General features: G+C 43.7%; 1 protein-coding gene across 10 annotated transcripts in view; it reads left to right on the top strand.

Annotated features, from left to right (window-relative positions):
* Positions 1-21,569, top strand: part of TJP1 (tight junction protein 1) — a 343,097-nt gene that overhangs the window by 28,713 nt on the left and 292,815 nt on the right. For 9 of the 10 annotated variants that reach the window (XR_007475411.1, XM_049705658.1, XM_049705651.1 and 6 more), the window contains exon 3: positions 9,100-9,219. The exons of the other annotated variant lie outside the window; for it this stretch is intronic. Coding sequence is in view for 8 of the 9 variants with exons in the window: in XM_049705658.1 (XP_049561615.1) it covers positions 9,100-9,219 (120 nt within the window). In the remaining variant the exon portion in view is untranslated. The remainder of the gene's footprint in view (positions 1-9,099; positions 9,220-21,569) is intronic. 10 annotated transcript variants of the gene reach the window in all.

Raw genomic sequence — 21,569 nt, forward strand, 5'->3', positions numbered from 1 at the left:
CTTCTCATTGCGGTGGCTTCTCTTGTTGCGGAGCACGGGCTCTAGGCGCGTGGACTTCAGTAGTTGCGGCATGCAGGCTCAGTAGTTGTGGATTGCGGGCTCTACAGCGCAGGCTCAGTAGTTGTGGTGCACGGGCTTAGTTGCTCCACAGCATGTGGTATCTTCCCAGACCAGAGATCGAACCCGTGTCCCCTGCATTGGCAGGCAGATTCTCAACCATTGCACCACCAGGGAAGTCCCCAGGCAAGTTTTAATAAGGAAATACTTGATCATTTTCTAAAAAAACATTTTGAACAAATGTGTACTGAGTACCATAGTGCTAAGTGTTGGGAGGGATGCAAAGAAGTAAAAGATGGTCCCTACCCTCAAAAACACAGATCCGGGCTTCCCTGGTGGCGCAGTGGTTGAGAGTCCGCCTGCCGATGCAGGGGACAAGGGTTCATGCCCCGGTCCGGGAAGATCCCACATGCCGCGGAGCGGCTGGGCCCGTGAGCCATGGCCGCTGAGCCTGCGCGTCCGGAGCCTGTGCTTCGCAACAGGAAAGGCCACAACAGTGAGAGGCCCGCATATCACAAAAAAAACCAAAAAACAAAAAACAACAACAAAAAAAAACACAGATCCATATATCCTTATTGAAGAAACCAAGCATGATGGTTTGAAACAGTACAAGGCCCCAGACACTTAGACAGCAGATTGGAAGTCAGCGATGTGGAGGGTGTTGGATAAAAGAAAACTCTTCCAGAGCCGGCACAGAGAAATTCCTGGAGGGGAAGTGACTTATGCGGTTCATAAATCACTGGTTCACACGGCTGGCTGTGTGTTGGAATCACGTGGTGAACTCACAACAGAGATTCTGCTTTAGTGGACCTGTATGCTCCCCAGGTGAATCTGATGAACCATTGCCTTAGTGTTGGTCCCAGGGCTGGCTGCTGCTCTAAGAATCCAGCTTGAATCAGCATGTAAATCAACTACATCACCCAGCACAATGTTTAGTTCTGCTGCCCTCCTTCTTATGAGGATAACATAACATGACAATCTTGATGAAAGAAGCAGCAGGTGGATTTACCCCTGGTAAAAGGTCTGCATCTTCCTGGGCCCTTGTTTTGAGTAGTGCTGCTAAATCATGAGTGGAATTTACATAGGTTTGGAGGGATAGAGGGAAGCAAGCATGCGTGGAAAGAGCAAAAACAAAGGTATAGAAGTGGGAAGAAACAAGATATCTCAGAGCAATTTTGTCTATAGATCTGATGAGAGTATCATTAGTATTCCTCCTAAGCATACATATCTGTGGCAAATTATAAACGACACTAAGGGGTTGTTAATGAATAACAATTTAAGATATTAATAATGGTCAGCATTTCTTTCCACATTTCCCCCTTTCAAGAAACTTAATGTTTGTAAGTAAAAATTCCATCTTTAATTGACTTTTTGTATCTGCAGCCTTGTCTGCCTGGGCCGTGTCATTTAGCTTAGGGTCTCGTACAGAATATGTGTTCAGTAGATAATTTTTCAGTGCCTTATTATGGAAAAGTTTACGCATATTCAAAGTAAACAGAATAATGTAATGAGCCTCTGTGCACCAATTACCCAGTTTCAAGAATTATCCACATTCTGCCATTTCTGCTTCTTTTGTAAACCCACCCACTCTCTGTCCTGACTTAATATTATTTTTTAGTTTTATTGGAGGTAAAATTTACATCTATCAAAATGACTTAGTGACAGAACCACAAAGCTGGCTGTACGATTTTGGCAAATGAATACACCTGTGGTGCCCCAACCCTGTGACAGAGAACATCTCCATCTGTCCAGAAAGTTCCTTCACATCTCTGGTCAGACAATCCCTCACCAACCAGAGGCAACTAGTAGGATTTTTTTTCACTTTACTGAACTTTGCCTATTCTAAAATGCCATCTAAAGGAAGTGCACAGCATTTAGTCTTTCGTATTCAGATTATTTTGCTTCACATAATGTCTGTGGGGTTCACCCATTCAATAAATATTTTTTATTTTTTTATCCTTTATTTTTTTATTCTTTATTTTTTTTTTAAGATTGTTTTTTTGGTGTGGACCATTTTAAAAGTCTTTATTGAACTTGTTACAATATTGCTTCTGTTTTATGTTTTGATTTCTTGGCCGTGAGGCATGTGGGATCTTAGCTCCGCGACCAGGGATCAAACCCACACCCCCTGCATTGGAAGGCAAAGTCTTAACCACTGGACCACCAGGGAAGTCCCACTAAATATTTTGTAAAGTAAAGAATTCTGGACTAGAAAGTGGCGGGAGTAGAGGGCTCAGGATGAGGACAGATTGGGTGGGTGGCTGGCATCCATCCACCTGCGGCAATCCCTGGAAGCCAGGAAAAGGAACTTTTACTCTGTTTTCATGGCTCCAAGTCAACGGTCTGCTTCATCATTGCTGAGAGGGCCTGGGGCCTGGTTCTGACACCACACCCCACTCCCCAGTGCTTGGTGAGTCACTGCGGTGCCACTGAGTGGCCGGGCCTGGTGCCAAACTCTCCGTGAAGCTGCTGCGTTCACATCTCCCCCGAAGAGCTGGCCCGTCTGTAAGTCCCATCCCACCCCCCTGGACAGACAGGAGGAAGGAGCTCAGAACTTGGCACAGACCTTTGAAAGACTGTGTGAGCCTTATAAGGCAGCGGGGCTGCGAAGGTCAGTGATATGAAAAGCTTGAGCAGAGCAGTCAGGGAGCCATGCACCAGGGCTGGGCACTGGGAGCTAGTCGGGGGCCTGGCAGTGTACTGCCCGGGCGGGGAATCAGGCCATCCTGCAGGGCTGCTAAGGAGGTTTGGTCTGTGTGGGTGTCGTACGAGGACGAGAACACCGAAGACCAACCATCAAATGCAGCAGCGATAAAAGATCTGCTGACCAGGTCAGGCTGAGAACCCCAGCAACCCCAGGCTCTGGAGTTGGAATCCAGGTCAAGGATGAAGAAGAAGACAGTCTGGACTCAAGCTAAGTTTTGGAACATAGAAAGTCCAAGGCAGAATAGCAAGGAAGGCAAAAAGCTGGACAAGTGGTTGTCCAGCAGAGGAAAGAGTGCCTGGAGGCTGATACGGAGTGATCTTTTCCTTCCTAAGCATTATCTTCCTCCCCAATATCTTCCCTCAGATTCCAGAGAAGCATAAATTTAGGGGCCTTGAGAAAAGGGCAGGAGAACTTCTACATGCTTTATTGTAATCGATAGGATCAAACATAGCCCCAAGTGTTGGAACCTAGGTGTATTAATTATCTGTTGCTGCAAAACAAATTACCCCCAAATCACCCCAAAGTGTGTGGCTTAAAAAACACAGTTATCATCTCATCGTTTCTGTGGGCCAGGAATCAGGGCACAGTTTAGCTGGGTTACACAGCTCAGGGGTTCTCACAGGCTGTAATCAAGGTGTCAGCTGGGGCTGTGGTCTCATCTGAAGTTTCCAAAGGAGAACAATGAAATTCCAGCTCACTCCTATGGTTGTTGGCAGGATTCAGCTCCTTGTGAGATGTCAGGATGAGGCTCTGCCTTCTTTACTGGCAGTTAGTCGGAGGTTGCCCAGAGTTTCTTGCCATGTGACCTTCTCCACTTTATCAGAGCAAATGTGTGAGGAGGGTCAGAAAGACAGAGTATATGAAAAAGAGGGAAGTCACAGTCTTTTATAACCTCCCCTCAAAAGTGACACCCCATCACCTCTGCTGTATTTTGTTCATCAAAATCAAGTCACTGGTCCAGCCCATACACACAAAGTCATGAATACCAGGAGATGGGTGTCACTGGCGGCCGTGTGGGCAGCTCCTAACTCCCTAGGGGACTGGAGGAGTGGAAACATCAGGGACCACAATACGGCAGCTGGGATGGAGGTCACATGGACCCAGATGATAGGCTGAGTTGTATTCCCAGTAGGTGTCCCAAAACCTTAGCCCACACCCATGTGAGTCATGGGAGAGCTCATAGATTGGGAAGCACCCTGTTTTGACCACCTGTAGGACATGTATACTTCATTTCATTGCACAATGAACTGGTCTGTCATCTGGACAACCAGCTCTGTCCTTGAGAAGTCTAAGGGACCGCTCCTGGGCGTGTCCATTCTTCAGCAATTTCCTCCTGATTCCCAGAGAACTGATATGAGACTGACCTTGGCCATGATGTGGAACCACAGAGGCAAAAGAAGCCACTTTTTTTTTCTTTTTTTCTTTTTTTTGGAGACAGAATAAGGCCTGGAAATTGTTTTGCCTTCATTGCGGTTGTTACTTTTCTAGAAACGGTCTCTTCCTATTTTAGACAAGGATGTAAAGTCTGCCTGTTCTAGCTCACAAAGCTCTTGTGGGAGCCAAATGAGATAATGCTCATAAATGCATTTTGAAACTTTTTTTAAAAGGACAGATGTCAGATATTCAAACCACATATTGTTATGTTTGTCGCTGTTCTGTAAACAGTTGTTTATCAGAGAAGCTGAAAGCTTTTAGGATAAGCTCTGGCTCCTTCCACTCCTTCTGCTTCTCCATGCCCAGAGGAGCCTCCTCTTGGTGACTGAGGTTCACAGTGTCACCTCCCTCCCAGATCCCTGCCTGACGTCACCCCTGCTCTCCTCGGGCCAGGGGCACACACGGCCTTCGTGGCAGCCTCTCTGTGCCCCTTAGCTTTGCCAGGTCTTCCCTCTGCCACACTCTGGTCACCAAGCTGGCTGCTGTGTAAAGTACAGAGCTCTCAGCCTACACTGGGGCCTCTGATCGCCGCCCCGTTGTCCTCACTGACCATCCTCACCCCACCAGCCCCAGGCCCTCTGCCCAGGCCCTTGCCCCCTGTCCGAGGCCTTGCCTCTGTGCTCCGTGGCCCCTGCATGGAAACAGAGGGTCCAATCTGTTCCCTGGTGCTGGGCACCCCCGAGGACCACTCTCTGTTGCCTTCCGTCCGCACTTTTGACATGGATCTCTTTCAGTCATCATGTTGCTCTGCAGAGTAGAAGATGGGGGTTACCGTATCTTCTGAAGCTCAGGCCTTCACAGGCAGTAAAGGGCAGAGCTAGTATCCAAACCCAGGCCCACCAGCTCCCTCCTCCCCGGGCGCCTGTGACGTCCCCCCATCAGGTCAGGAGACACCGTTCTTCAAGTCTTCAGATTCCCAACAGCAACTGGGGATTCTGCCCCAAGGTAAAAAACAGTGATCTGGGCAAACTCCTGACACACGTATATATTTCAGCCATAATTTATTAAATCCATATTTAATACCTTTCATTGGATAAAAAGATTAACTTGTATTTTGTAAAAAAAAAAAAAAAAGAAAAAAGAAAAAAATTGATGAAAATGTTGTAGCCCTGGTAACAACGTGTGTCTACATCAAATACAAAATTTCCCATTTCTGGTTCTTTCAAGTCGACTCTATGCCATTAAATATCTACATTAAATGAAGTACCACACTGCCTTAAGATTTATTCACTTGTAGGAAGAGACTGCAGGGTGTCACCCTTAAATCTATAAAAAGTACTAACTAAAAGTAACTGTTACCATGGCAACACACTGCCTTCATTAGGAGCCTCCAAAAGCAAAGCGCTTTGGAAATGAGCATTTACAGGTGCTCCAGAGTCATTGAAACTCCATGGAATGGATTTTTAATCACTGTTAACACTTGCAGCTTCATTCTTAGGTTCAAAAGGAGATCTCAGAGCTTGCCCCATACATACACTCTTTTAAAATTAAAGGAGCGTATTTCATTAGTATTGCCAATTTTAGATAGATAGATAGATAGATATGTATGTTTGAGGAACTCACAAAATGGATTTTAAAATGCATGTAGATGGGTAGGGTCCATGAATGGCTAAGACACTTTGGCAAAAGAAGAGCCAGGGGTTGCAGGGCACAACCCCCATATGAAGTCACACCACAGAGTCGTAGCAAGAAGGCAGCGTGCTCCAGCAGAGGAAAAGCAAAGAGGTGGATGCAGCCCGTGAGAGAGCCACGGACCAACAAGTCACATGCAGGCCTGGGACGGGCTCGGGAGAGCAGCAGCGCTCCAATCCAGTGGGGAGAAGACCCATGTGTTTGCAGCAGTGATGGGGAGACCTGTCTCAGTAAATGGATTCCTCCCTCCCACTGTGTAAAGGAGGCAAAGTCCTGTTGGATTCAATACCTTAATAGGTAAAGTATGGGTGGACCTAGAGATTGCCATACTGAGTGAAGTCAGACAAAGACAAATTATCATATGATATCGCTTATATGTGGAATCAAAAAAAAAAAAGGGTACAGGGCTTCCCTGGTGGCGCAGTGGTTGAGAATCTGCCTGCTAATGCAGGGCACACGGGTTCAAGCCCTGGACTGGGAGGATCCCACATGCCGCGGAGCAACTAGGCCCGTGAGCCACAACTACTGAGCCTGCATGTCTGGAGCCTGTGCTCCACAACAAGAGAGGCTGCGATAGTGAGAGGCCCGCGCACCGCGATGAAGAGTGGCCCGCGCTTGCCACAACTAGAGAAAGCCCTCGCACAGAAACGAAGACCCAACACAGCTAAAATAAATAAATTAATAAAGTCCTACCCCCAACATCTTAAAAAAAAAAGGGTACAAATGAACTTATTTACAAAGCAGAAACAGAGTCACACATGTAGAAAACAAACTTATGATTAGCAGGGGGGAAGGGGAGGGAGGAATAAATTGGGAGTTTGGGATTGACATATACACACTACTGTGTATAAAATAGGTAACCAACAAGGACCTACTGTACAGCACAGGGAACTCTACTCAGTACTCTGTAATGACTTATATAGGAAAAGAATCTAAAAAAGAATAGATATGTGTATATGTATAACTGATTCACTTTGCTGTACACCTGAAACTATCACAGCAGTGTAAATCAACTACACTCCAATACAAATTAAAAAAAAAAATAGGAAAAGTAAAACCATATAACAGATGCAAAAAGGTCAAAGGAAATGTCTTGGCGACCTCAGGGAGGAGACTATTCAAACAAGACCCTCAATGCACCAACGACAGGGCAAAATAGGAGGGATAAGACCATCTAAAAACTCTACCTGTGGTTCAGTGAAGTCGTCTTAGTCAAAGTTAGCAGAAAACAATAATCTGGAAGAAGATTTGAAATGAATAAAATTGACAAGGGGTTCATAGATACAACCACTCTGTCTGAGAAGGTTTGTCGCACTCATGGGAATGTTCCAGGTCTGTGCTGGCCACAAGCCACTGGCAGCTAATGAGCACTTGAAATGCAGCCAGTGTGACTGAGCAGCTGGATTTTAGTTAATTGTCATTCTAACAGGCGCATGGGACCAGTGGCTACCTCACTAGAGAGCACAGACCTGGAATATACAAGGAACTCCTACAAGTCAATAAGGAAAGTGAGAAAACTCAAAATATGAATAGGCAAAAAGAAAAACGTGGCCTCAACTTTTTACCTTCATTCTCCTCCATCTCCATTTCTTTGCTTATTTTATTTTTATTTTATAATTGTATGTATGTATTCATATGATGCACCCCAAATCCCTTTCCGGCAGTGAGATTTCGCATATGGAGCTGACCATGGTCCTCTCCTGGGACCAGCTGGGGCTGGCCTCCCCGGGCCTCTGAGCTTCTATGAGATGGGCCGGCATCAGCCGTGGAGAAGCTGCATATTCTCCTACGATGTGCTCAGACCCAGGCTTTGTGGCAACTCATCTGTTCCAGTTCATTTGAAAGAAGACACATTTATCAGCTGCAAAGATTCTAAGACAGTAAACAAAGAGGTCAGTGATGTTTCCAGCTCCAAACAGTCTAAGTTTGGGTGCACACGTCACATTCTTTTTGCTATTTACATAATGGAGAAGAAAGGTTAAAGTTGGGTAAAGCTTTTAGCCAAAGAGAAAATGGAAGAAATTGTGATTTATTACTTAAGGTAACAGGAACAATATTTCACGTTTTTCTTGTCACTGCACCCTCAGAAAAAGCTCATCACAGTGGAGCTGCCCAGAGGAAGGGCACTTGTCACACAAAGGGCAGGAGCTCCCTAGGAAGGCAGGAGAGAATGTGGTCCTCCTGTGATGGTGCCACACATGTCACTGAAGAGGAAACAGGCATCAAACAAGCATTGTTTGGCTCACAAAAGTTCTTTGACGAAGGAACCATTTGTTCCCTGAATTGGGCAACAAAAGCAGGTCGTTTACTCCTCCAGAAGTATGAAAGTGAAGGATGTGAAACTCTGCTTTTTGCAGGACAAAAATAGCCAACAAAAAGAGCAACTTTGTGTGGTTCAGTCACGCAGCCCTCAATCAGAAAAGGCAGCCAAACCTCCTTGGGGGCCGACAGGAGAGGCTGCCCAGTCAAGGTTCCGGGGCCACAGGACAGACAAGTTTCAGGTCCCAAATGGTGTGAATGAAGAGGCAAGAACCAGAGCTGCAGCTGAGGATCTGCGGGAGAATTGGCAACGGAGAGAGAGCTGGGCTGCGCACAGAGCCCTCGGGCATCCGTACCACAATCAATTAATCAGTCAATCAATAGGATCTGGGAAAGTCCCAAGGATCTATCCCAACAATAGATGCCACTGATCTTCAAAACCCCAAGCCAAGCACTGAAGTTTTAATGTATTTTTGTTCACTTGATAAATCCTTAGAGTAGGTGAAGGCGGTCGTGGCAACAAGCCCCAGTATTTTCAACAGCCCCATGGAAGATGATGCCTCTCCCTGGGGCGTGTTCCTGGTGTGTTCTTGGCCGGATCAGGCAGGCAGCACCCCGTAGCTGGTGATCCAGGGTGCTCAGAGGCCAGCAGAAGCCTGCAGAAGGGAACGGCTTTGACATATCATCATGTGGGGGAAAGTGCAAGAGGATCCAGTTCTAAACTCTGGTTTGATTGGCTGTGAAATCTCCTGTTTTACATTTTATAATGAATAATAATAGTTCATGTTTCCTTTCATTAGAAATGCATCATAGAGAAATAACCCGTTCAGTCCTGAAACATCTTTAAGTGATTTAATAACTGCGTATGGTAAAACATAATGTAAGCATTCAATGAGGCTGCCTTTGATGTTAACCTTGTTATGTAGTCATTTGACTGAATTTCCCAAACAAGTCCTTTAGGCTGCTTGTTAATTTTATTATAATTGTGAGGATCAACCCTTTTGTTGCAGGAAGGGGAACCCAAGAGTGGGCGCTTGTCAAACACTTGGAAATGAATTGGAGGAGGAGACACACGTGCTGACAAAGCAGGAGACTTTATTGGGAAGGGGCGCCTGGGCGGAGAGCAACAGGTAAGGGAGGCCGGGAGTACGGCTCTCCACGTGGCTTGCAGTCTCAGGGTTTTATGGTGATGGGTTTAGTTTCCGGGTTGTCTCTGGCCAATCACTCTAACTCAGGGTCCTTCCTGGTGGCTCGCACATGGCTCAGCCAAGATGAATTCCAGTGAGGAGGATTCTGGACATATCTTCTTCTCCCTTCCTCCTTTCGGCCCCTCCCGAATTCTCCCAGTCTGTGTTCAGTGGCAGCACTGAGTTCTTTATCGGGACATCCTATTGTGAGAAAACTCAGGCAAACGGTTATCATCATGCCTGGCCAAGGCAAGTGGTTACGGTCAACGGTTCCCTAACCCTTTCTTTTAGAAATTATGATGTAATTCAAAGCTTTGAGTCAGACAGAGCTGGGGTGAAGCGCAGTCTCCAGCAAGGCTCTTCACCTCCGTGCACCTGTTTTCTCATCGGTAGTGTGGCCTACTTTGAAAATAAGTGAGTGAACCTCTGAAACGTCTGTTCTCTGCTCCCGGCTTTGCCCTCCCTATCTTACGCTGCTACGGAAGATCGGGGTCTACGATGTGATGCCCACATGCAGGGGAGGAATTCAGCCCAGAGTTGGTATCACAGGCCCATTCTTGGGCCCAAATCATTTCTGATAGAATCATCTAGGAGAAGAGCAGGGAAGTGAGGCCAAGGGCAGATATGCAATCCCCCGGGCCTTCCCTCAACCTGCAGCCCTCACCAAGGCCCCAGCCGACCACACCAGGGCGCTCTGTTCTTGGATCCCCACTGTCCCCAGAACCCAGCTGCGGTGGTGACTGGAGGGGTCTTCATTTTCATGGCCTGAGTGCCAAGGCCCCGGCGACTGTGGAGAGGTGAGAAAGGGAGAGTTCTGCCCTTGCTAAGGGCTCTTCTGAAAGTCAAGAGGAGAATTACACTTTAAAATTATTTCAGAGCAGCATGGGGTTTTTTGTTTGTTTTATTTTGTTTTCAGTTTTTTTCTTTCTTCCTTCCTTCCTCTCTTTCTTCCTCTCTTTCTTTCTTTCTTTCTTTCTTTCTTTCTTTCTTTCCTTCTTCCCTCCCTCCCTCCCTCCCTTCCTTCCTTCCTTCTTTCTTTCGCTGCACCAGGTCTTAGTTGCAGCATGCAAAATCTTCGTTGCTGCGTGTGGGAACTTCACTGCAGCATGCGGATCTTTTTTTTAGTTGTGACAGGATCTTTAGTTGCAGCATGCTGGCTCTTAGGTGCAGCTTGTGGGATCAAGTTCCCTGACCAGGGATCAAACCCGGGCCCCCTGCATTGGGAGCACAGAGTTTTACCTACTGGACCACCAGAGATGTCCCTGTTTTCAATTTTTCTATTGTGGTAAAAATATACATAACATAAAATTTACCATCTTATGTGGTACATATATACAATGGAATACTACTCAGCCATAAAAAAGAATGAAATAATGCCACTTGCAGCAACATGGATGGACCTAGAGATTATCATACTAAGCGAAGTAGGTCAGACAGAGAAAGACAAATATCATATGATATCACTTATATGTGGAATCTAAAAAAAAATGATACAAATGAACATATTTACAAAACAGAAACAGACTCACAGACATAGAAAACAGGCTTATGTTTGCCAAGGGGGAGGGGGTGGGGAGGGGATGGATTGGGAGGTTGGGATTAGCAGGTGCAAACTATTATATGTAGAATGGGTAAACAACAAGGTCCTACTGTATAGCACAGGGAACTATATTCAATACCCTGTGATAAGCCATAATGGAAAAGAATATGAAAAAGAATGTATATATATATATATATATATGTGTGTGTGTGTGTGTGTGTGTGTGTGTGTGTATAACTGAATCACTTTGCTGTACAGCAGAAATTAACACATTGTAAATCAACTATACTTCAATAAAATAAAAATAAATAATAAATAAAGAGTACTCTGACAAAAAGAAAAAAATTACCATGTTAACCATTTTTGTACTGGAGTGTATAATTGATTTACAACACTATATTAATTTCAGTGTACAACATACTGGTTCAATATTTTTATAGATTATACTCCATTTAAAGTTATCATAAAATATTGGCTATATTCTCTGTGCTATACAATATAGCCTTGTAGTTTATTTATACATAGTAGTTCGTAACTCTTAATCCCCTACCTCTACCTTGCCCCTCCCCTCTTTCTTCTCCCCACTGGTAACCACTAATTTGTTCTCTATATCTGTGAGTCTGTTTCTGCTTTGTTACATTCATTTATTTGTTTCATTTTTTAGATTCCACATATAAATGATAGCATTCTCTTTCTCTGTCTGACTTATTTCACTAAGCATAATATACTCCAGGTCCATCCTAGTCTGCAAAGTTACAAATTTAATTCTTTTTTGTGACCAAGTAGTATCCCATTGTATATTGATATATATATATGTAAATATATATGTATATATGTGTGTGTGTGTATATATATATATATATATATATATATATATATGACACATCTTCTTTATCCATTCATCTGTTGATAGACACTTAGGTTGATTGGTTCCAAATCTTGGCTATTATAAATAGTGCTGCTATGAACATAAGGATGCATGCATCTTTTTGAATTAGTGTTTTCATTTTCTTCTGATATATTCCCAGGGTGGAATTGCTGGATCATATGGTAGTTCTCCTTTTAGTTTTTTGAGGGATCTCCATACTGTCTTCCATACTGGCTGCAACAATTTACATTCCCACCAACAGTGTAGGGATTTCTCCACATCCTCACCAACATTTGTTATTTGTGGCCTTTTTGATGATAGCCATTCTGGCAGATGTGAGGTGATATCTCATTGTGGTTTTGATTTGCTTTTCTCTGATGATTAGTGATGTTGGGTATCTTTTCCTGTGCCTGTTAGCCATCTGTATGTCCTCTCTGGAAAAATGTCTCATCAGGTTTTCTGCCCATTTTTTAACTGGGTTCTTTTAATAAAGTTCTTTCAAAACTTTAATTTTGTTTTTTTTTTATATTGAGTTGTGTGAACTGTTTGTATATTTTGGATATTAACCCCTTATTGGTCATACCATTTGCAAATATTTTCTCTCATTCAGTAGGTTGTCTTTTCATTTTGTTTATGGTTTCCTTTGCTATGCAAAAGCTTTTATTTTACTCAGGTCCCATTGTTTATTTTTGCTTTTGTTTCCTTTGCCTTAGATGACAGATCCAAAACAAATATTGCTTTGATTTATGTCAAGGATTGCTCTGCCTATGCTTTATTCTAGGAGTTTTATGGTTTCTGATGTTACATTTAGATCTTTGATCCATTTTGAGTTTATTTTTGTATATGGTGTGAGAAAATGTTCTAATTTCATTCTTTTAAATATAGCTGTTTCGTTTTCCCAGCACCACTTATTGAAGAGAATGTTTTTCATTAATTGTATGTTCTTGCCTCCTTCATCATAGATTAATAGATCATAAGTGTGTAGGTTTATTTCTGGGCTCTCTATTCTGTTCTATTAATCTATGTGTCTGTTTTTGTGCCAGTACCATATTATTTTGATTACCGTAGCTTTGTAGTATAGTCTGAAGTCAGGGACCATGATGTCTCCAAGCTTTGTTCTTTTTTCTCAAGATTGCTTTGGCAATTCAGGGTGTTTTGTGGTTCCTTAAATTTTAGGATTATTTGTTCTAGTTCTGTGGAAAATGTCATGGGTATTTTGATAGGGATTGGTTTAAATCTGTAGATTGTTTTGTGTAGTATGGACATTTTAACAATATTAATTCTTCCAGTCCATGAACACAGAATATCTTTCCATTTCTTTGTATCATCTTCAGTTTCCTTCATCAATGTCTTATAGTTTTCAGAGTATAGGTCTTTTACCTCCTTGTCTAAATTTATTCTTAGGTATTTTATTCTCTGATGCAATTTTAAAAGGGATTGTTTTCTTGCTTTCTCTTTCTGATATTTCATTATTAGTTATAGAAAAGCAACAGATTTCTGTATATTAATCTTGTATCCTGCAACTTTACTGAATTCATAGATTGGTTCTAATAGTTTTTTTGGTGGAGACTTTCTATATATAGTATCATGTCATCTGCAAATAGTGACAGTTTATACCAACATTGATAAGAGTTTTTTTCATGAATGGATGTTCAATTTTGTCAATGCTTTTTTTGTGTGTGTGGTACGCGGGCCTCTCACTGTTGTGGCCTCTCCCATTGTGGAGCACAGGCTCCGGACGCGCAGGCTCAGCGACCATGGCTCACGGGCCCAGCTGCTCCGCAGCATGTGGGATCTTCCCAGACCGGGGCACGAACCCGTGTCCCCTGCATCGGCAGGCAGACTCTCAACCACTATGCCACCAGGGAAGCCCTGTCAATGCTTTTTGTGCATCAATTGAGATAATCATGTGATTTTTATCCTTCCTTGTTAATGTTGTGTATCACACTGATTGATTTGCAGATATCGAACCATCCTTGCCTCCCTGATATAAATCCTACTTGATCATGGTGTGTGATCCTTTTTATATTTCCATCTTAACCATTTCTAAAGTGTACAGTTCAGTGGTGTTAAATGCATTCATAATGTTGTGCAACCATCAACATCATCCATGTCCAGAACTCTTTTCATCTTGCAAAACTGAAACTCTGCACCCATTAAAGAATAACTGCCCATAACTTTCTTTCCTAGCTCCTGACAGCCACCATTCTACTTTCTGTCTCTGTGAATTTGACTGCTCTAGGGACATTACATGAGTGAAGTAATACAGTATGTGTGTTTCTGTGACTGGCTTATTTTACTCAGCATAATGTTCTCCAGGTGCATCCATGTTGTTACTTGTGTCAGAATTTCCTTCCTTTTTTTTTTTTTTTGAAAGAATATATCTCTATTGTTGGCACACTATATATATATTTTTTTAATTTTTATTTATTTATTTATGGCTGTGTTGGGTCTTCGTTTCTGTGCAAGGGCTTTCTCTAGTTGTGGCAAGTGGGGGCCACTCTTCATCGCAGTGCGCAGGCCTCTCACTATTGCGGCCTCTCTCGTTGCAGAGCACAGGTTCTAGACGCGCAGGCTCAGTAATTGTGGCTCACGGGCCCAGTTGCTCTGCGGCATGTGGGATCTTCCCAGACCAGGGCTTGAACCCGTGTGCCCTGCATTGGCAGGTAGATTCTCAACCACTGTGCCACCAGGGAAGCCCCAGAATTTCCTTCCTTTTTAAGGCTGAATAATATTCCATTGTATGGAGAGAGCACAATGTGCACAGCAGTGTTTTTCATGTGCTTACTCTTTCTTTGCCTGTGGGAAGAAAATTTCTTCTAAAAAGTCTTAAATTTTTTTGCTTAGTCTGTTTACAGTAATATTTTCAGGTAAATGATTTTCTTCAGCATGCAGTACAAAATAATGTCAAAGAAGTTGTTGATGCGTAGATTCAATAATCCACTCACAATGTAGTAACTTTCCCTTCTGGTCTGTTATCTGCTTGAAGATAAAAATAGATAGAGATTTCAACCTCAGAGCAAAGAGTTGCTTACTGTATTTATTTAGTGTGTTATAATTAAAACTGTTGAGAGAAAAAAAAAACTGTTGAGAATTCTGCAGCTGCATTTTGCAGAGGCTGATAAAACCTTTTTTCAGTTTGGTTCAAGTAAATTCACACTTTTTTTTTTTGTTGCGGTATGTGGGCCTCTCACTGTTGTGGCCTCTCCCGCTGCGGAGCACAGGCTCCCGACGCACAGGCCCAGCGGCTATGGCTCACGGGCCCAGCTGCTCCGCGGCATGTGGGATCTTCCTGGACTGAGGCACGAACCCGTGTCCCCTGCATCGGCAGGCGGACTTTCAACCACTGCGCCACCAGGGAAGTCCTCACACTTCTTGAATTCCGTTTTGTGCTTTAGGATCTAAAAACGAATCTAGGATTAAAAACAAAAGGCAACAACACCACTGTGGCGTGCCTGGGCTCGTGCAGAAACAAAAGGGTATGTGCAACACATAGCATGTGTCCAAATGACACACTCACAGACTCAGTTGTAGCTCTGGGACTAAATTTGAATCCAACGATGTTATTGCTCACATGTATCTTTTTCCTAACTTTTGATTAACATCAGCTCCCTGACGCCATCATCAACTCTACTCTCATCTTTTGGATTAAATTCTCTTTAAATTAATTGAAGCCTTAATTAAAAAAGAAAGAAAGAAAACTTTCCAGAGGAAGGAGATGACTAAAGGTTATTCATTGCATTTGCCACCAGAGTTTTGGAGATGGCAGGAGCCTTAGAGATTGGGGGAATCTTTGCCATTTAGGGGTCCCTAGCATAGCACCCTAATGTTCATCTTGGGGAATCTTCCATCAGATGAGGGGCACCAGGTCGTTTTCTCCTGCCCTAGTGGAGCCTGGAGGCTACATGTTGGCTCCTGGGCCACTGAATCTTGAGGACTGAGCAGGGTTAAATGTTAGAGGTCATACTGTCATGGTGGCAGCAGCCTTAGTGACAGCAGTTGTATCCCAGTGGGGCTTTTCCTGCCCTTTCCTACTTGCTGACCATCTAGAGATTCCTGGTCCCGCCAGTCTGGAGGGCAGCCTGGGCCCTCATTACATGTTTGTGGGTACAAGTGCCTTGATCTGAGCAGCCTGGGGTTTGGAGGAATGTCAGGGAAAGTAACCTTGATGTAGAAGCAAACTTTGGTCAGATTCCAGTTCTGCCTCTTACAAGATGAGTGGCCTTGGACAAGCACTTTCCCCCACTGTGTTTTCCTTCCCTCACTTGTGCAGTGGGGCATAGGCCTTGCCTTGCACAGTTACTCTCAAACAAGACCTGAATGTGAGACTACTTTTTAAACCATAACATACTATACATCAGAGAGATGATTTTACTGTTGTAAACCAAAAGCTTGCAAGCCACACCAGAGTTGGACTTGAAATGGCTTCACATTTACATGTATAACTCCAATGTCACTGCTTTCTGGCTCTAACCTAGTCGACTAGACCCTCTGTCCTACACCTGGAAGGACTTCAGTAGAACAGCCTTCAGGATTGGCTTAATCCAAGCACTCCAGTTCCTCCAAGGCCATGCCTGTAGTGTCACGTCATCTTCATTTCTCTACACAGGGATGAGCAAGGGAAGTGAGGAAGATTCCCTTCCATAGCTCTCTCAAAAGGAAATGACATGTACACACTAGTATATTTAAAAGAGATAAGGACCTACTGTATAGCACAGGGAACTCTGCTCAATATTCTATAATAACCTAAATGGGAAAAGAACCTGAAAAAAAACATATATGTGTATATATACATAGCTGAATCACTTTGCTGTATACCTGAAACTAGCACAACATTGTTAATCAACTATGCTCCAATATAAAATAAAAAATTAAATAAAAGAATAAATAAAACAAATGGATTTTAACATTTTAAAAAAATCATAGCATTAAAAAAAAAAAGAAATGAACCTACTGGAAAACATAGGTAGAATAACACTGTTCGGCATAAATCACAGCAATATCTTTTTAAATCCCTCTCCTAGAGTAATTGAAATAAAAGCAAAAATAAACATATGGGACCTAATTAAGGTTAAAAGCTTTTGAACAGCAAAGGAAACCATAAACAAAATGAAAAGACTACCTACTGAATGGGAGAAAATATTTGCAAATAATGCTACCAACAAGGGATTAATTTCCAAAATATACAAACAGGTCACACAACTCAATAATAAAAAACAAAACAAAACAAAAACCCAAACAACCCAATCAAAAAATGGGCAGCTATACATATATATATATATCCCCATATCTCCTCCCTCTTGCGTCTCCCTCCCACCCTCCCTATCCCACTCCTCTAGGTGGTCACGTAGCACCGAGCTGATCTCCCTGTGCTATGTGGCTGCTTCCCACTAGCTATCTATTTTACATTTGGTAGTGTATATATGTCCATGCCACTCTCTCACTTCATCCCAGCTTACCCTTCCCCCTCCCCATGTCCTCAAGTCCATTCTCTATGTCTGCATCTTTATTCCTGTCCTTCCCCAAGATTCTTCAGAACCATTTTTTTGGGGGGGAAAGATATGAGGATATATGTATATGTATAGCTGATTCACTTTGTTATAAAGCAGAAACTAACACACGATTGTAAAGCAGTTATACTCCAATAAAGATGTTAAAAAAAATAAAATGGGCAGAAGACCTAAATAGACATTTCTCCAAGGAAGACATACAGATGGCCAGCAGCAGACAAATATCATATGATATCACTGATATGTGGAATCTGAAATATGACACAGGGACTTCCCTGGTGGTCCAGTGGTTGAGAATCTGCCTTCCAATGCAGGGGACACAGGTTCGATCCCTGGTCGGGGAACTAAGATCTCACATGCCGTGGGGCAACTAAGCCTGCATGCCACAACTACAGAGCCCACGCTCTGGAGCCCGCGTGCCACAACTAGAGAGAAGCTCACACACTGCAAGGAAGAGCCCGCACACTGCAAGGAAAGATCCTGCATGCTGCAACTAAGACCTGATGCAGCCAAAAATAAGTAAGTAAATAAATAAATTTTAAAAATTTTTTAATTGAGAAAATGTCTGAAAGTTAATTCTGTAAAAAAATAAATAAATTCAAATAAAAAATTTAAAAATATGACACAAATGAACTTATTTACAAAACAGAAACAGACTCACAGACATAGAGAACAGGCTTGTGGTTGCTGGGGTGGGGGAGGGATAAATTGGGAGTTGGGGTTTAGCAGATACACACTACTGTATGTAAAATAAACAACAAAACCTACTGTATAGCACAGGGAACTATATTCAATATCCTGTGATAAACCATAATGGGAAAGAAAAGAACTCTCATAGACGATAAGAGGAATATTTGAGATCACCTGATAATCTGGCTTTCTCACAATTATGAGAGCTTAGTTGATGTGGTTGGAGCCCAAGCTGGTGAGGAACACAGTGGGTCTTTGGTAGAGTCGTTGCTGCTCCCATCACAATGGCAAAGTGCAAATGGGAAGCGTTTAATACCATTTGGGGTTGAGATCGAAATCATTTGTGCCACTGAGTGGGGAAAAGTCTAACTATAAGAGCGGTCACAAGACTGTCCAGGGTATTCTCTAAAGCACTGCATCTCAAAATTTAAAGTGAGTATGGATTCAGTGGCAATCTTGTCTAAAATACAGTTTTTAATCCAGTAGCTTTTGCATTTCTAACAAGCTCTAATGAGCTGCTCCTGTGGGGACACACTTCACGCAGAAAGGCTCTAAACAACTAAGGGCCGACAGCGGGAGACTCGCACGATTCTGGCTGGATCTGGTCATTCTACCAACTCACTGGAAGTTTAAAAATGTAGCTTTTGATCTAAAGAATTGATTACAAACATGAAATTCTAACTAAACAAAGTGCTCTGAAATCATTCATTCATACTCTTTAGGACAGAACTAACGGATCTCGGTTGGAGGAGAGACCACCTCCAAGGGGGCATTCGGAAATGTGTAGGGGTCATCATGGTTGCCATGATAACATGGAAATTCTACTTGGTGCCTGAAGGCCCAGGACGCTAACCGTCTGATAATGTGTGCGATAGTTCTGAACAAAGAATTGTCCCACCCCAAATGCCAAGAGAGCCCCTCGAAGATACCTGACAAACCCCAGTGGAGACAGATGCTGTGCCCATGCCTAAGACCTCAGCCAATCAGTTCTTTGAACGTCTTTTTTAATTTATAGTTTGGAACAGTTGGCCTTTCCCATGTGCTTTAGCTTATCTTTTCAGAATTTTGGCTGCTTTTGGAATTTTCCAGTGAGAAGAGAGGCCCGCATGTGGTACCATAATTTGATAAAGTCATGGCTCAACAGAGGATGAGCTCAACAGGAAAGACTTCAGGAAGTCCTACAGAGTCTGGATCATTGATATTCTGAAAGAAAAATCAGAAAAGGGAATGTCCAGGGTCCCCCTTGAGATGGCATTTTCCAGTGCTACTGTTGGGGTCACCTTGCTCCAAAAATGGCGCTATGACCAGTGTGCCCGACTCCAAACACAAACAACTCCACGGCTTAGGGTCTATCAAACTCCCAGCACATTCTTGAGAATTCCCTGGTGGTCCAGTGGTTGGGACTCTGCACTTCCACTGCAGGGGGCCCGGGTTTGATCCCTGGTTGGGAAACTAAGATCCCACAAGTTGCATGGTGCGGCCAGAAAAACAAAAACAAAAACAAAAAAACCTCCCAGCACATTCTTCTTCCACAAAAGGAAGAATCCCACAGTCCTCAATTTGCTGGCCATCGCAAGCTTTCCTAACGTCAAACAGATTCTGACCTCTGATCCCAACAGATAATGTCAAACTTTAAAATGAGCATATTAGAAATTCTTCTGGTGTCTGAGCTGAGATAAAAATAGATGTAGATAAGAGAAATAAAATGGGGAAAAAGGGAGTGACAGGGCAGTGTTAGAGAAGGATGATGCAGTGAGACATTTTTGAAGGTAAGGAAAACCCAAATCAACACAGTGTGGTAGAAAAGAGGCCTTCACAGCTGTTGTTTCAGAGACTAGTAAAAAAAAAAAAAAAAAAAAGATGAAATACTGGATACAGAGATAAGTATATTCAATACAATAAAGGGAAAATAATGTGTAGCTTTTCAAACTTCCTTAGTAAGTTCAAGGGTTGGGAAACTTCGGAAAGTGTTTGGGAGGGTCAGTGTGATTCAGTGTTCATCCTGGCGTGGTCTGAGGGAAGATAGGAAGATGGGAAACATCTTCAGCTCCCCAGGGGAGCAATTTCACTGTGCTGAGACCCCCAAGACCCCCTCACCGCATTGCGATGCCCTGAAGGAGACAGTCTGTCACCCACTGCTATGCTCTGACAACTCTAAGATGGGTAAATGCTTAATCTGACAAAAATTAGTTACAGAAGTAAAATCCTGTGTGTGTAACACCCATAATCATGTGTTTGAAGATGCTGATTCTCGAGCGGCTGACCAGCTCCCAGACACAGGGTTCCTGGAATGCTGGAAGCGGGCAGTGGTTCAGGGCCTTGAGCACAGCAGGGCTTTCTTCCTCTGGAGGAGAACTGGCCATGCTGATGCTGACTTGGCTTCAAGGACCAGGAGCTTCCTGTGTTGGTAAATCCTCTCTTAAAATGGTGTATGGGGAACTCTGCTCAATATTCTGTAATAACCTAAATGGGAAAAGAACTTGAAAAAGAACAGATACATATATATATATATAAGTGAATCACTTTGCTGTACACCTGAAGTTACAACATTGTAAATGAACTACAGTCCAGTATAAAATGAAAAAATTTTCATAAAAGAACAAAGAGGAGTTAAGGACTTGGTTGTGGTGATGTTTTCACAGATGCATACCTATCTCCAAACTCATCAGTTTGCATATATTAAATATAGAGCTTTTTGTAAATCAGTCATACATCAGTAAAGTGGTTTTAAAAAGAAGAAAAAACATGGTGTGTGGACGTTCTTCTGAAAAGGTGCCGCAAGCCCCGGTATAAAAGACTGAGCAAGGATGTCCAGGACTCCTCCTGCAGCAAGGCAGCTGTGAGCCCCTCACACTCACTCCCTTAAGCTCCGTTCCTGAGTTACAGCAAGTGTGAGTGCATGTGCACTCACATGTGCTTCCTTCAACCTATAACCTACCTGCAGTGACACTTGCCACAGCTGGGATGTGCGGAGAAAATGTTTCTCGTTGTGTTTACACAAATTTCCTGCCTTCCTCAAGTACCTGTTTGCAAGGAAGCAGAGCAAACAAACCAACAGAACCCAACTAAGTGGCCCATGAGGTTTAAGGTTTAGAGGCAAATGATTCTTTAATCGGTTGCTTGGGCACTGGCCAGCCTCCCCTGTTTCCATCTGTTCGAGTGTCCTCTTGCGAGATGGTCCTCCTCCGGGTCCTGGTGATACTCCTGGCTGTGTGGGCACCGGGCTCCCTGCTGGCTTCCGAGCTGAGGGCTGCGGCTGCTCATTCCTGGGGGGGACCTGCAGGTTCCCACCTGGGTGGCATGGCCCCCGATGGACCCAGCTTCTCTTCCATCTCGCTGGCTGAGCCCCTCCAAGAGCTTGCATCGTCTTCCCTGCAGCTCCTTCGGGGCCCCTGCAGCCTGGCCTCGCCCCACCACCAGGACTCAGGGTGGCCCGGCGGCTCTCAGCTCAGGGCCTTGCTGGTGGGGATTGGAAAACTCTCTCGCTGAGCTCTGGGCTCTGTGCTCTTCAGGAGGCTGGGCCCGCTCATGTCAGCTCAGGGGACCCCACCCAGCAGCCTCTTGCGGAGCCCGTGCGTTCTACACCCCTTCCTGCTGGAGCTTCATGAGGACCACTCGGCACCGACATCAGACTGACCCGTAGCTGGACCCTTCTTGCTCTCTCCTACCCCCGTCTCTCAGAGGG

This window comes from Orcinus orca, chromosome 2 (assembly GCF_937001465.1).
Source record: "Orcinus orca chromosome 2, mOrcOrc1.1, whole genome shotgun sequence".
NCBI classification, from domain to species: Eukaryota; Metazoa; Chordata; class Mammalia; order Artiodactyla; family Delphinidae; genus Orcinus; species Orcinus orca.